At 35.5% G+C, this 13,690-nt stretch overlaps 1 protein-coding gene across 1 annotated transcript in view; it reads right to left on the bottom strand.

The window, feature by feature from the left end:
* Positions 1 to 3,195: 3,195 nt before the first annotated feature.
* Positions 3,196 to 13,690, bottom strand: part of VTA1 (vesicle (multivesicular body) trafficking 1) — a gene marked incomplete at its 5' end in the record, with an annotated part of 23,979 nt that continues 13,484 nt past the window's right edge. The window contains 3 exons of the mRNA XM_009075348.1: positions 3,196 to 3,594; positions 10,702 to 10,782; positions 12,491 to 12,664. Coding sequence (XP_009073596.1) covers positions 3,449 to 3,594; positions 10,702 to 10,782; positions 12,491 to 12,664 — 401 coding nt within the window. The remainder of the gene's footprint in view (positions 3,595 to 10,701; positions 10,783 to 12,490; positions 12,665 to 13,690) is intronic.

Below are 13,690 nucleotides of genomic sequence, written 5' to 3'. Positions count from 1 at the left end.
CTCACCACTCAATTTACATGCATTATATTCTACATGCACAGACATGTGTCTGCATATACATTTTCTTCACCCCCCAATTCTACTTCAGACAGTAAGTTTCTCTGTTGTTAACTCCTCATAAGTCAGTAGTATATACCCTCAAAGACCACAATTCCCATTCTGGAATGTGATCATACTTAAGTCTGTGCTTCTGAAACTGCACTTATAAAGGACATAATGAAAACTTCCACCTGAAATTACTTCAACAATGTGAGAACACTGTCTGCAGTATCAGCAAATCCAATTAATGCACATTTGAAAAAATCTCCAACATTTCATGACACTTTTCAAGGACATTTGTAGGAATCCTGAAGTATAATATGGAACTTTCCCTGGAGAGAAGTGAAAACGCTAAGAACTGCAAAAACATAAAGTAATACCAGAAGTCTTTTAAACAGCAAACATTGAACAGATTTACTAAAACTCCAGCTTACATAAGTAGCAAAACTGAACATGGAATATCTGACAGAAAATGCCTTTTTCTCCTTGCTTAAGCAAGACTGAGAAGATTGAGAACTCACAATCCAAAGGAGAATGGCCAACAAGCATGCAGGTGGCAATCATACTGAAAAGGAGAGTTGTTGACTGCAGCATGGAACAAAACCAGCACTCTCCTTTATTTAATACTGTAGTTGTGAGTGTTGGGAATCAGTTGATAGAAGCTATGGGCTGACACTTTATCACTCAGAGTGGTTGTAGAATGAATCAGTCAACACTTAAAGCTCACACAGCATTCAACAATGGGGCCATAAATTCCAATGCCACCACAAATTCCAATTTGGAATAATTACAGGCAATCTACCTACATTCTCCTGACATTTTCAAATATGTACACTTTTTGAACTGTTCTGAAACATTGGTTGGTACTTTTGTGCTGTATTTAAAGCTGTCCCAGAGGCTACACTTTATGGAATGCAAACATTTTGCTATAATTTACTTTAGGCATCAGTTTGGATGATAAAATATTCAGTCTGTTACACAAAACATTAGCAGCTTAAAGACTGGGTTTCAAAGATGGTTTCACATGCTGTTACAAAACTTATCAATTAAAAAACAAATGATTAGAAAAAATAATTTTGTGCACAATAAAACTCAATATGCTAAGTCTGTGGTCTGAAGGTTGGTATTAAGATATGTTTAATATGCTTAGTTTTACATGGTAATTTACATACTAAATCTTCTAAACACTAATTTATTTTCAGAAATAATGCCCTGATAGCTGCTCTAAGAAATTCTTAAACTTTTGTATTAGCATTTTCATCTCAATTCCCCTCAGGGACACTTACTTTAATTTCCTTCTAGGCAGAAGAAGGCTACAGATTTATAAATAATCAATCAAAAAAATTGCTTATGGCTTTTACATTGCTTATTGCTTTCTCAATGACTGATTCCCTGGTTTCCTAGAGAAACCAAGAGGTTCAATATAATCATGGCCAACAGACAATATTTTATACACTTTAAGAAATAATTGAATTTTCATTTGCCATCTTCTTAGTTAAGTACTTCCATTTCACATCATTCAGTCACAAAAAAACTCCATTTTAATTTAAACCCCTCAAATTAATACAGTATTATATCATAGTTTGCTTATTTTTCATGCAATACAAAAGCCCAAAAGTTCTATTATTTTGTAAATAGGAAAACTGAATTTCCTCCTACAAGTGCTGGGGACTGAAGCTAGGATTAAAAATTAGTTGTATGATCCCCAAATGAAAACAACTTTTGATCTTTTTTTTATAGCAATGCTACACGTATTTTATAGCAATGCTACAGTGTAAAACAACAATAACATACATTGGGTAATACACATAGAATAATTCAGTTTGATAGTGAAGTAAGGGACCCATCTTCCGTGAAGCACTGTACAAAACACAGACTTACTGCTCAGGTCTGTACAGCATTACTGGGAAAAAAGTTTCAGATGGTTTTATTCTAAATTTCCCCAAACAATTAAAATCTAATCCAAGTCACTGTGCAGATTAGCATGCTATCCCATATCAGAAAGTAACACAAAAAATACCATACGTTTTATCTATTAAATCTCAGTCCACTGAAGTGCTTAAGCATACATTTACAAGTTTCATATTACCTCTTTCAAATCTGCTGTCAAAGACACTTTTAAAAGGATACAACCAGCTAAACTTTAATGCATGCTTATGTTTGACTTTCTTTTCCTCATCTTTTTGCTTTGAATATAAGACTTATTTTAGCCACTGCAAAACAATGCAGCTATAAAAAGGTGGATTTCATCTGGCAGCTTGGAAAGAAAGATTAGATAAAATGTCATTAAAATTATTACATAAATCAGACATGCTTTATGGTGTACTCAATTATTATGTCATGCCAGTTAAAAACTGTTTATTCTGTCTTTTAAACAGCATGGATGAATTTTTAACAATCAAGAACTCTATAATTGCAAGGGCAGACCTCATAAAGACTCAAAATTCAGTTTCCAAGATATTTTAATTAAATCCCAAATCCAAAAAGTCTCCACAACAAAGCAGACAGGAAAAATATTAGTTGGAATTAAGCTCTATGACACTAATACCATAGACAAACCTATACTGCTTTAATGGCTGAAGAACAAGCCTTTCTTGGAAGATGGAACAGTTATAGAGGTAAATCTCCCTAAAAGTTCATGATTTTTAGAATCTCTGCCTCCAGTTTCAGGATCATTGTGGATAAATTAGTATTTTCTCTTAATTACCCACCCATACATATACAAAATTGTAGTGTTCACACAAAAGGAGCAAGAACCAATAACCAAGAATACATGTAGCAGTCTGTATAGCTGTGGGGGCTTAGGCTGGGACACCATCAAAATGACTCCCTCTGAAGTATCAAGAGATGTTTTTTCCAGCACATGTTAAATGAAATACAAATGTCCTCAAATCTCCCTCAACTTTGACTTATATCTCAGAAAATACAAATAAGAAATATTTTATGTATAGAAAAATGCACTTCTCGTGGATCTGTCAGCCTTCTCACATGCCCTTATTTCAGGAGAAAAGCACTAATCTTAGTTGCCATTTTAAAGCTATTATATTTTAAAATAACTGTGAGTGAGAATTGCAACAGAACATACTAATCCTCAAGCTTTTTCTGTCAGCCTTTTCCCATTCTGACAATCTAACATTGCGAGATGAATTCTGAGTGGTGCTCACAGTACTTTCTTCCGTGTTTTGTTTACATCAAGCCACTGCATTCTCATCTTTCTAGCTCCACTATCTGTAAAATGAAAACAGAGATTCCTACTGTACCATTAATTGCTAATCTGACACTGAAACAGTGGTTTCATTGTCATGGGTGATGGGATTGAGAACTTCTGTGTAACTCCACTTCTCTAACAGGTACAGTAATAAGCTGTTAGTTCTTTAGGCAAAAGACATGAATCTGTTGGATAAAGGCTTCATTCTCTGCCTGTAATCAGTAACTTGAGGGCCTTCTGTAGATTCTGCACAGCAGTGCTCACATCTTCATATTGCAAAGCACTGCCAGCATATTTGCAATATTTTTGAGCTCTGGCAAAGTCCTCTGGAGTCAAGCGAACTTCTCCTGCAAAGACAGAAGTATTACAAAGTTACTATAAAGGAAATCTGACTTAGGCTTCCTTTCATATGATTTTTGTGTTTTACTTATATTTGTGGTAACATTACGAAAACCAGGCTAATATTTGTGGCAGCATCACAAAGACCAAGCTACCGTGTTTCTTCTGTTCTCTTTTCTTTCCATTCTTATAATGCTTAACTTCTTTGCTGCTGGCATTTGAAAATATAAGAGGACCTTTCTAAACACTGGTATCTGTACGACCCAGTGCCTTTCAAAGGTAAGTCAATACCTTTGAGAAAGATCAGCTCTTCATCTAAGGCAGCAAAGGAGAGCTTTTTAACGACATCAAGTTAGCTGTAATCATATTACAACCTGCAAGAAACAAGGACAGCGCTTTTTGTGTTTGCAGTAGAATTACTTTGCTCTCTTCTTCAGGTATAATACATAGCTAGAAACTGTTTCTTCTCAACTGGAACAGCTTTTCAAAACGCAGAAGCATTTCTCACCAGCATGTTTTTACACATTTTATAGTTCTGGTTTTCCAAATAAATTTTATGTAAGATGGCTGAAAACAAGTCTGATGACAGGAAATGTGCCCATTTTTGTAACACTGGGGAATACTAGAAAAAAATATTCTCATAATATAGTATAAACCAATTGTTACTTTTTAATCAGAATATTTTCATGGTGTAAGTTAAAACATCAGGAATTCTGTAACACTCAAACACATGCATTCAGACTTCTAGAAAGCGTAGTAGGAACTTACGCCCTAACTAGCAGAAGATTTAATATGTGAATAGCATCACTGATGTGTGCATAAAATAAAGCACAGTTATGTTACTGTACTTCCTTCCACCCACAGATTCACTGGGAATTTTAAGGCTAGTCCCATATAATCTTTGCTCATATTCTTTCAGAACAACTTAACTTGTAAATGACTGATTTTTATGGATACAGATAATTTTATGAAATACTAAAGATTATACATACATTTAATAATTTCCTACACAGCATTTTATATACAATGAACAGATTTCACAGATTAAGAAAAATGCATTTTAAATGCACCATAGATTTTATATAAAAATTGGTTAAACAGAGAATTAGCTCTCTAAGTAAAACTTTTTATTTATAAGCAACAACATGAACATGCTTAAATCAATTTTATTGCATGATTGCAGTTAGCTGGACTCTTTCTTTCCAAATAGAACTGTTGTTAGCAATACTGTGAGAATGTTTACTAAAGAATCTCAGTTCTTATCAAAAATGGCTATTATAGCTGCTTTTCCTTCCCCCAATCTTATTATTTAAGAACAGCTTTTGAACAAATAAAACGGAAAACCTGGGAATATGAAAAACTAGACTGGTCTGCTGGTTTTCAAAACAACCCTACCCCAATGAAAAGCAGAAAGGTAAGTGCTCTTAAGATTAATTTTATCAATTTTTAAAATATACTCTAGAAGTCTATTTATTTTTCTTTCAATAAATATAACCATTGATGCACATGACAACTTGGTGGGCTCATTATTATAGCAATATTAGTATATTAGTTTACTGCTGAGTAAGTGAAACCACATTAAACTGCTTAAAATACATACACATGTGAGTAAACACACGTGAAGGACTGCATAAACACAGGCACACACTGGCTATTTTGTAACCTAAATAAAGTCACAGACTAAAAGCAGCTGGGGTCAATCTGCGACCACATTACTGAACATCTTTAAGAAATTAAAAAGACCAAGTTTCCCTCAAAGTGGCTTTATGCTGTGATGCCAAAAGAAACTACAAAATCATTCTTTAAAAACTGGCCAAGGCAGCAGTCCAGTATTCAACTAATTTATTGGAAGCAAGCCTAAATTCACCCATCTAATCTTATTTTTACAGTATGACCTCTATTAATGTTTTGCTGGCATAAAGCCTTATTTATTGTGAAATCTACCTCAGATGCTATTATGACATAACTCGAGGGAAAAAGGTTAACAATTTTAAATTTACAAACCAAACCTTACACAGTAAGGGTGTTAATCTTTTGATGTCCTCAGTAGCCTGAGCTCCTATTGATGTCAGCACCTCACAATGGACAAGCAAAATAGAAATAAACCAGCTGTGTTCTTATGTTTTCAAAATAATGCAAAACTTAACTATACTTGCATCAAAGGTATAACCACAAAAGCCAATAACCAACTTCAATTTACATATTCTAAGGGTTAAGCAGTTCTGGAGAAAAAGACCTGAGGATCCTGGTGAATACCAATTTGTCCACGAGCCAGCAATCTGCCATTGCAGCAAAGTGAGTCAATGGCATTCTGTGCTGCACTAGGAAGAGCACTGCCAGCAGGTGGAGGGAGGTGATCTTGCTCCTTTCAGCCCTAGGGAGGCCACATCTAGAGTGCTGTGTCCAGTTCTGGGCTCCTCAGTGCAAGAGAGAGACTGACATCCCAGAAAAAGTCCAACAAAAGGCCACAAGGATAATTAAGGGAATGGAGCACCTTCCATATGAGAAGTGGCTGAGAGAGCTGGGACCGTTCAGCCTAGGCAAGAGGAGGCTCAGGGAGATCTTACTAATGTGCATAAATAGCTGAAGGGAGAGTGCATAGAGGACAGAGCCAGGCTCTCCTCAGTGGTACCCAGTGACGAGACCAGGGCTGATGGGCACAAACTGAAACACAGGAGGATCCTGTCTGAACACCAGGAAACAGTGTTTACTGTGGGGGCAACTAAGCTCTGGGACAGGTTGCCTAGAGAGGTTGTGGAGTCTCTGTCCTTGAAGAGATTCAAAAACTGCTTTTGAATTAACAGTGACATTTTTTTCTCAAACCTTTCCTACAGTGCAGCAAATTAAACCACAGGGAGAGCACATGGGTCGGGTCACAAAGGACATGGCCCTGAGTGACTGGTTTTACAGGACTCTTCCTTGAGCAGAGGGGTTGGACCATATCACCTCCAGAGGTCCCTTACAACCTTAACTATCCTGTGATTCTGAGCTCTAAAAAAACCCAACAACACTGGGATGGGAAAAGTATTCATCCTCAAACAAACCTGCTTCTGTGTTAATCTGGAATTATTAGCACAGTGGTTATATTACTCAAACAAGACAGGTATATGGAAACCGTAACAACAGGCATGATTCTTTTCATTTAAGAGGAACAAGAAGGGAAAATGATTTGACTAGAGCTGCTGAAAATCATGTTGGGAAAAAAAAAAGCAGTTTTAGAACGAAAGCAATATGTACTTTATGTCATGTATCTGCTTTTCCCTGGTATCCTTTTCTATCCATTAGATGTTCTTCCTTTTCATGATGCCCAAATATAAGGCAGTTGATTTAAAAATATTTCAATCACACCAACTGGTGCATAAAAACAGTGATGGCAAGGTACCTAAAATGATTTTTGAAACAAGATGCTCTTTTTTCCCATTAAAGCACTTGAAATAGTTGAAATATAAGTACTCGAGGATTCCTTTTTAAGCTCATGAAAACTCATAAAATGGCAAATTATTATTTCTACTTTGTGCGTAGAATATCAAACATTATTATGCACACAACTAGAATGGACAAATGTTTTCTCTTATACTACGCCACTCATGGAAGGGAGCATATGGCAATGTAAGAAGATCTTATAAAAACTCTGTAGCACAACTATGAATGCATTTAGTGTTAGCAAAATCTAGGGGTAATAAATTTTTAAGAAAACTACACCAGAGAAGTACATATGCACATTACACAAAGTTCCTGCGTAGCTCTACATTCTGTCTCTTGTCAGACACATGAACCAATGCTTAAATGCCAAAGCTCTGACACTTTGAAAAGTCAATGTTAAACTCTGAAACCTGTTCCCACAGGACAGGACAACTTCTGAAAGATTCATGCTGACTAAAATCAAAGACAACTGTTCCTTTAACTTAATTTTCTTTTGATAAAATATTCTACTCTCCACCAAAAGCTTTTTTCCCACCATAGCATTAATCAACTTGCTTCTCCCATGTTATGGGAAGGAAAGAAAATATATAATTTATTTTAAAAATATACATTTGATCTTACTACCAGAGAGAGTCTTGCAGGAATATGTGGAATATCCTGTTTGGCTATGTCTATACTAGCACATTCAACACTGCCAAGGAACGCGTCTCAGCACTCCAACTTGACTGTCTACAGTGTCAAATTGCTGGAACAGATTCCAGTATGGTTTTGGCCCATGCAAACTAGCACCTTCCCAAACAATTCCTGGGCATGACTTGTGGTCAGAGCAGGCTACAAGACCATTCAATACGAGCAGTCTTCACAAGCTACCTTGTTTAGAAGGTTTAAAAGTTTAACAGTATAGATATGAGCGGTTCTGTGCCAGCTGTTCTCCGTGCCAAACATTTACAGGCGTGTATAATTTATTAGTATAGACACAGACATCGTGTCTAAATCATGGAGCAAGTGTACTTCACACTGGGCTAGCTCTGTGGATCTACTGGAGGGCAACACTGATCCCTCTCTCGTTTCCAAAGGAAACTTTAGTCCCATAGGAATGATACATAACTCAATACACAGCAAGAATATAGCCCAAATATATATATATTGCACCTCAGAACTCGGGAGGGCTCCTGGGTCCCACAGTTCAGTACACCCATTGAGAGATACAGGCATTTCTCAATTACTTATGGGTCAGAGAACAAAGGTACTGTGGAACAGAGTACTGCTGGCATGAAAAGGTCTCCTCAGCAGCATCAATAGCAGAATGGTACCTGCTGTTACAAGCATAGCTGAGGAAAGCATGCTTGGGTAACAATCAGGAACACACAACATGATGGTGACAGCCAACAACAAACATTTTCTGTTGCTCTCAAGCTTCTTAATTCTACACATGCAAACAAAACTGTCACTGTATCTCTGCTGACTTCCAAATCCTTTATGCACTCTCAAACTCCTGCATCACTGACAGCTTATTTCCTAAACTTTCAGAATGGAGAATCTGTATGACCTGTATCACCTCTTTGGGGGCACTTTTGCAAAACTCCCACATAAGAATGTAACACTTTGAGCTGTTACAGGACCCAAACTTGTGGTGACACAACAGAAGTGCAGAGGAGGAATGCAGGCATGCAAATACTCAGGTTAGATCAACTCAGAGATTTATCAGGGTGCTCAGCAAGGGTCTTAATCTCTTAATTACACGGTAGCACTTATCATGCATTCTCATAAACACACTCAGTTCCCGTTTATTAAACCAGGTTATGAAAGGTAAGTGGTTAGAGGGAGCAATGCACTATTCAGATACTGAATAATAAAACTTCTCAAACCTAATGAATAATTAAAGTTTCAAACAAAATTATGACATTTTTGACAACAAGAAATAAACATTCAAACCACGAAACAATGATGACTAAAATTTTCAGAGTAGTTATCAAAAAACCTATTAGAATGACTTTCTAGAAGATCATGACAAGCTGGTTAAACCCAAGAGCTTTGCTCTCAAACAACACAAAACTTGCCTTCCAACTACCAGCTACTATGGTAGAGCTTAAGTGAAGCCTTCAGCTGTTTCAGTTCAGGAGCTACTGAAACCCCCACAACAGCCCTCAAAATTCAAAAACTGTCACCACATTTAAATGATTCAGCTACAGGTCTGAGGTATTGTTTTCAATAAAATGAGTTAACTGTCATATGAGACACTACGACAATATACCAGAAAAACTACAGCATGTGCCTTTTACTCTTCAAGAGAATACTAAAGGTTAGTATGTCTCTATCAAAGGTTAATTTTGCTATTTTTTTCTTTTTTAAGACATCTTCTACAAAAATGGCTTCCTAATAGATAAAGATGGACATACCCTTGAGCATTCTTATGACAACAGACTAGAAACAAGCTAAACACTGAATTCCTGTTATAGTGCTCTATTGAATCAAAGATGCTTTTTCATTAGAGCTGGAATTTTCACGCAGACACACTGTTTGAAAATATAATAAACTGAACTATCCAACTAAATATTTATAAGTTATAAAATACAAGAATATACCTATCCAAACTTTGTAGTCATAACAGGCAACATTTCACTGTGTTCAGTACTAGAACTTAAAATATCAAGTACATATACTATCAGCTTTTCCTGATGAGGATAAACTGTAGGGTAGAATGTGAACAGATTTCATACCAGGACTTCTAGACCTCCTCCTCACTCAACATCCGTGTTATATTGGCAACAAAAACTCTGATTATTACAAACAGATGTAATTTGGTTTTTTATCGTCTCTGTTCCATGGACAGAACAATTCTTAGCAGATAGTTAATAACTTTTCTAAATGTACTTTCTAAATGTACTAAATAACTTTTCTAAATGTTAGCAAATGTACTAACTTGAACTTGAGAGTTCAAGTTAGAATCCAGGATGATTCCAGCTTTATTGTCAGTCACTACTCTTTCACAGGCCATGGTTTCCCTAAGGTTAGCATTTATGTGCACACTTGAAAGCATGGCATATACAAGCAGACAAAATACATGTGATACGGGTTTTCAGTTATTTTAACATCAAAGAAAGACAGCATGTTAGAAGATAAAAGCCCTGATTAAATGGTACATCAAAATGAAATCATTAGCAGTACCTTATAAATTATTTCATTTAATATAGGTACTATTTATAGTCAACAAGCACACATAACAACCATGCTGCACAAAAAAACACCACTGGAATGTTGTGATTATTTAATGAAGTGAATAAATAACTTACATACTGATCCTGCAGAATAAATTTTAAGTAAAGGGAATACCTATTAATTACCCATAATGTAATTTAGCAAGGCCATCAGGAATACAGGCTTTGCTAAGTATATCAGAACCTCATCTGAGAAGCAACAACATAAATAACAAAAAGCCTTACACAATGCACACTGGTGTTATATATATATACACATAGCCAACACTAATCATATACTGTAATGAAGCTTTCAGAAACTACCAAACTCTTAGCAACACGATGCTTAGATGGTGTCCATTCTTTATAAAATTTTGGAATTCGTAGCATTCAGGTAACATTGATGACATTTCTCAAACTTCATCCTTCAGTGCAGGGGAGACACACAGAACACAGCATGTCCATGTTCAAACAACACCAATGCTACCAGCTTACCTGCAGACTGAGCACTGTAAAGGGAAGGATCAACTAGAGGAATGTTCTGAGGAGTGGGTTGAATGGTATTACTTGTCACTCCTGCAAATCAATGCAAAAAATGAACTTTGTTTATTTTTATTTACAGGCTTTAAAAGTAAGCAAACAAAATGGTACAACAAACAATGATTTTTAAATTAAACAGTCGATAAACTTCACAATTCTGAAATGAGTAATTTCAGAACTCTCACTTCGGACTATGAATTCTTTATAAAATAATACAAAAGAATGAAGATGTTGTCATTCATTTTATCTGTACAGGATTTCTCAGAAATTTAATTTCAAACATAAAATAAAAATAATTTTAAAAAATACTAGTTGAAGAGACACTGGTTACCCTAATGTATTGAGGAAAACCTGCTAAAGAAAGTAACCTTTTAAATTTTAAATTGAAATCCTGCCTTTTAGTATCAGAGAGAGTCGCTATTACTATTATTTTTAAAGCCCCATGCCTGTCATTTCAGACTTGCAAATTATATCCTTCCTAATTCCTTTGAAAACAATTGGTGAGAATAAAAAAGATTTAAAAGGGAAATGGTGGTGCTAGAAGAAGAAACAGCACTTTATGCTGTGCTGCATTCTTGTATCTGTGATCCCATTTTAGACACTCTCATTTGCACTGAGCCACAACTGTAGTTTTGTAATATGTCCAGAACATACCAGACTAGCATTAAGTTATTTTTAGAACATCTGATATCTACGAAGATGGTATAATCACTTTTCTAAATTATCTATTGCTACATGGAATGATTGATGCAAAGAATTCATGTATTCCAACAAGGTACATACTCCATGATTTTCAGATCTGGTGAAAAACAACACACTGTCCCTCCCAGACCCAAAAAAACCCAACTATCTCAAGGATTTCCCTTTGATAAAGCTGAAAAAAAGAAGCATCCTGAACTTTTCATAGGGTGAAGCATTTTTAAAATGAGAATGCAAAAGAAAAGAAATTGTGTGACAAAAACATCTCATATGTCCAATAATATAAAAACATATCTGAACAATAAATCATCAGGATTGAAATCAAGAGCTTTTAACTTTACAGTCTTAATAAACATTAATTAATCATTCTATTTTAGGGTTATTATAAAAAGGTCACATGAGGTAAAAAAGTATTCACCAATCGTTTAATACATTTTTTTTTTTAATCCAGCAACTGGGAAGGAACTTTGGATTTTTAAGAACTTGGTGTTGGCCCAAAAATGACACATAATAACAAGAAGGATGCAGGAGCCAATATGTGTAGCAGTAGAAACAAAATTTCCATTAATAATGTTGTCTGAGGTCAATCACACTACAGTACTTGCACAAGGGAAAAGGCATCAGGCATGCCTGCTATAGTGTTGTTACAATTCCCACAAAAAGAACAGTAATATAACTGCACAGGGAAAGCTAAATATGAAATGAAGTAATACAATTTCTATCAAGTGAAAGATTCGAAGAGTGTTTTACAGTATAGATGTTGCAACGTAACATCATTATGCTGATTCTAGAGAAGACAAAAAATTCTGACTGCAGGAACAGTCACTTTTTTCAGTACATATAATTGCTTCTGGCAAATTGCTCCAAAATATGAACTACGCATTTTAAAAAACATTAAGTATTTCCAATGACATTTTTACGTTAGCATATGAAGATACTTCTGCCACAGAATACTTGTGTTATTTTATTTTATCTGAAACGGAAAGTGGGCTAGAATTTGTCTCTCAATAAAGGCATGAACTTTTTAGGTGTGATTTGGACATACCTGTGTTATGAGGTACTTCAGCTGGAGTGTTGGCTGGTGCATGGGCACCTGGTGGTATTTGTATGCCAGTATAACTACTAGTTGGTATGTTGTTAGCTTCATACGTAGATGATGATGTTGGTTGAGTTGCTCCGCTATGGACAGAAGATGACTCTCCTTCTTCCCTTTCAACATCTGCTAAGATGACACAAAATAGGAATTATTGCAACTGTTCTGTACAGAGAACTTAGGCTTTCTTTAAAACCTCCTTTCAAATTTTTATTAGAAAAAAATTGCCACCACAGAGTGACATAAAACATCAACCCAAACCACCTACGGTTGATTTGACAAAGTAAAAAAGCAACATAACATACAGCAAAGATCTAGAAACTCACATACTTTCAAAGACCTCTTCTGTTCAAATTGAAGAACCATCTCATTACTGGTCTTAATAAAAGCAGTTTGTCTCGTTAGAACAATCCCTTATATATTCATGTACTTTATCTACAGTAGCTGAACAAGATACTACAAATATGCAGTAATCTATATTTTAATAAATACATGAACTAGAATATGGAAAACTGTTTTTGCCTTACAAACTCTTCTTAAAAAGCTAGACAGTGCCAATCCTTTTACCCCATATCAATTAATCAAACAACAAATAAATAGCAAAAAAAGAGGAAAATTGGGAAAGTAATACCAAGCAAGAAAACTAAATGCAGCTTGGCTAAGTCATAACTGTATCAAGAACAGTCAGAGTACAAAACGTGCTGTAAGAATAATGAGGTTCAATATATCCCATAGGATGTACAAGGAGATACACATTAGTTTTCAATCTAGTCATGTTCTTAAGGTTCTGTTCTATTTTGTTTAATGTTACTTTAAAGGCCAATGATCCATTTATTATGCTAATGACAGAGTTAATTTAGCATATGGTTGATTTCTGCTCCTTCATTTGAATTCAGTTCAATTTAAAACAGATAATTTTCTTTTACTCTGTATGCATTCATCTGTGTCAATAATGTCAGATGGAACAACCACAGTTGTGGGAATGTCTTTGTTAACAGCCAGTTCCTGAAAGCGAACAAAAAAACCATGGGAGCACAAAACATCATGTGTGCAGAGCTAGCAAAAGAGATGTTCTTTGTGAAATCCACACTGATCATCAACTACACAAGATTATGTGTTGTGCAAACACTTCCACTGCTTAATAATGAAACA

Source organism: Acanthisitta chloris, unplaced genomic scaffold, assembly GCF_000695815.1.
Source record: "Acanthisitta chloris isolate BGI_N310 unplaced genomic scaffold, ASM69581v1 scaffold2860, whole genome shotgun sequence".
Lineage (NCBI taxonomy): Eukaryota > Metazoa > Chordata > Aves > Passeriformes > Acanthisittidae > Acanthisitta > Acanthisitta chloris.
Note: the sequence above shows the minus strand (reverse complement) of the source record. Positions and strands in the feature narration are given on the sequence as shown.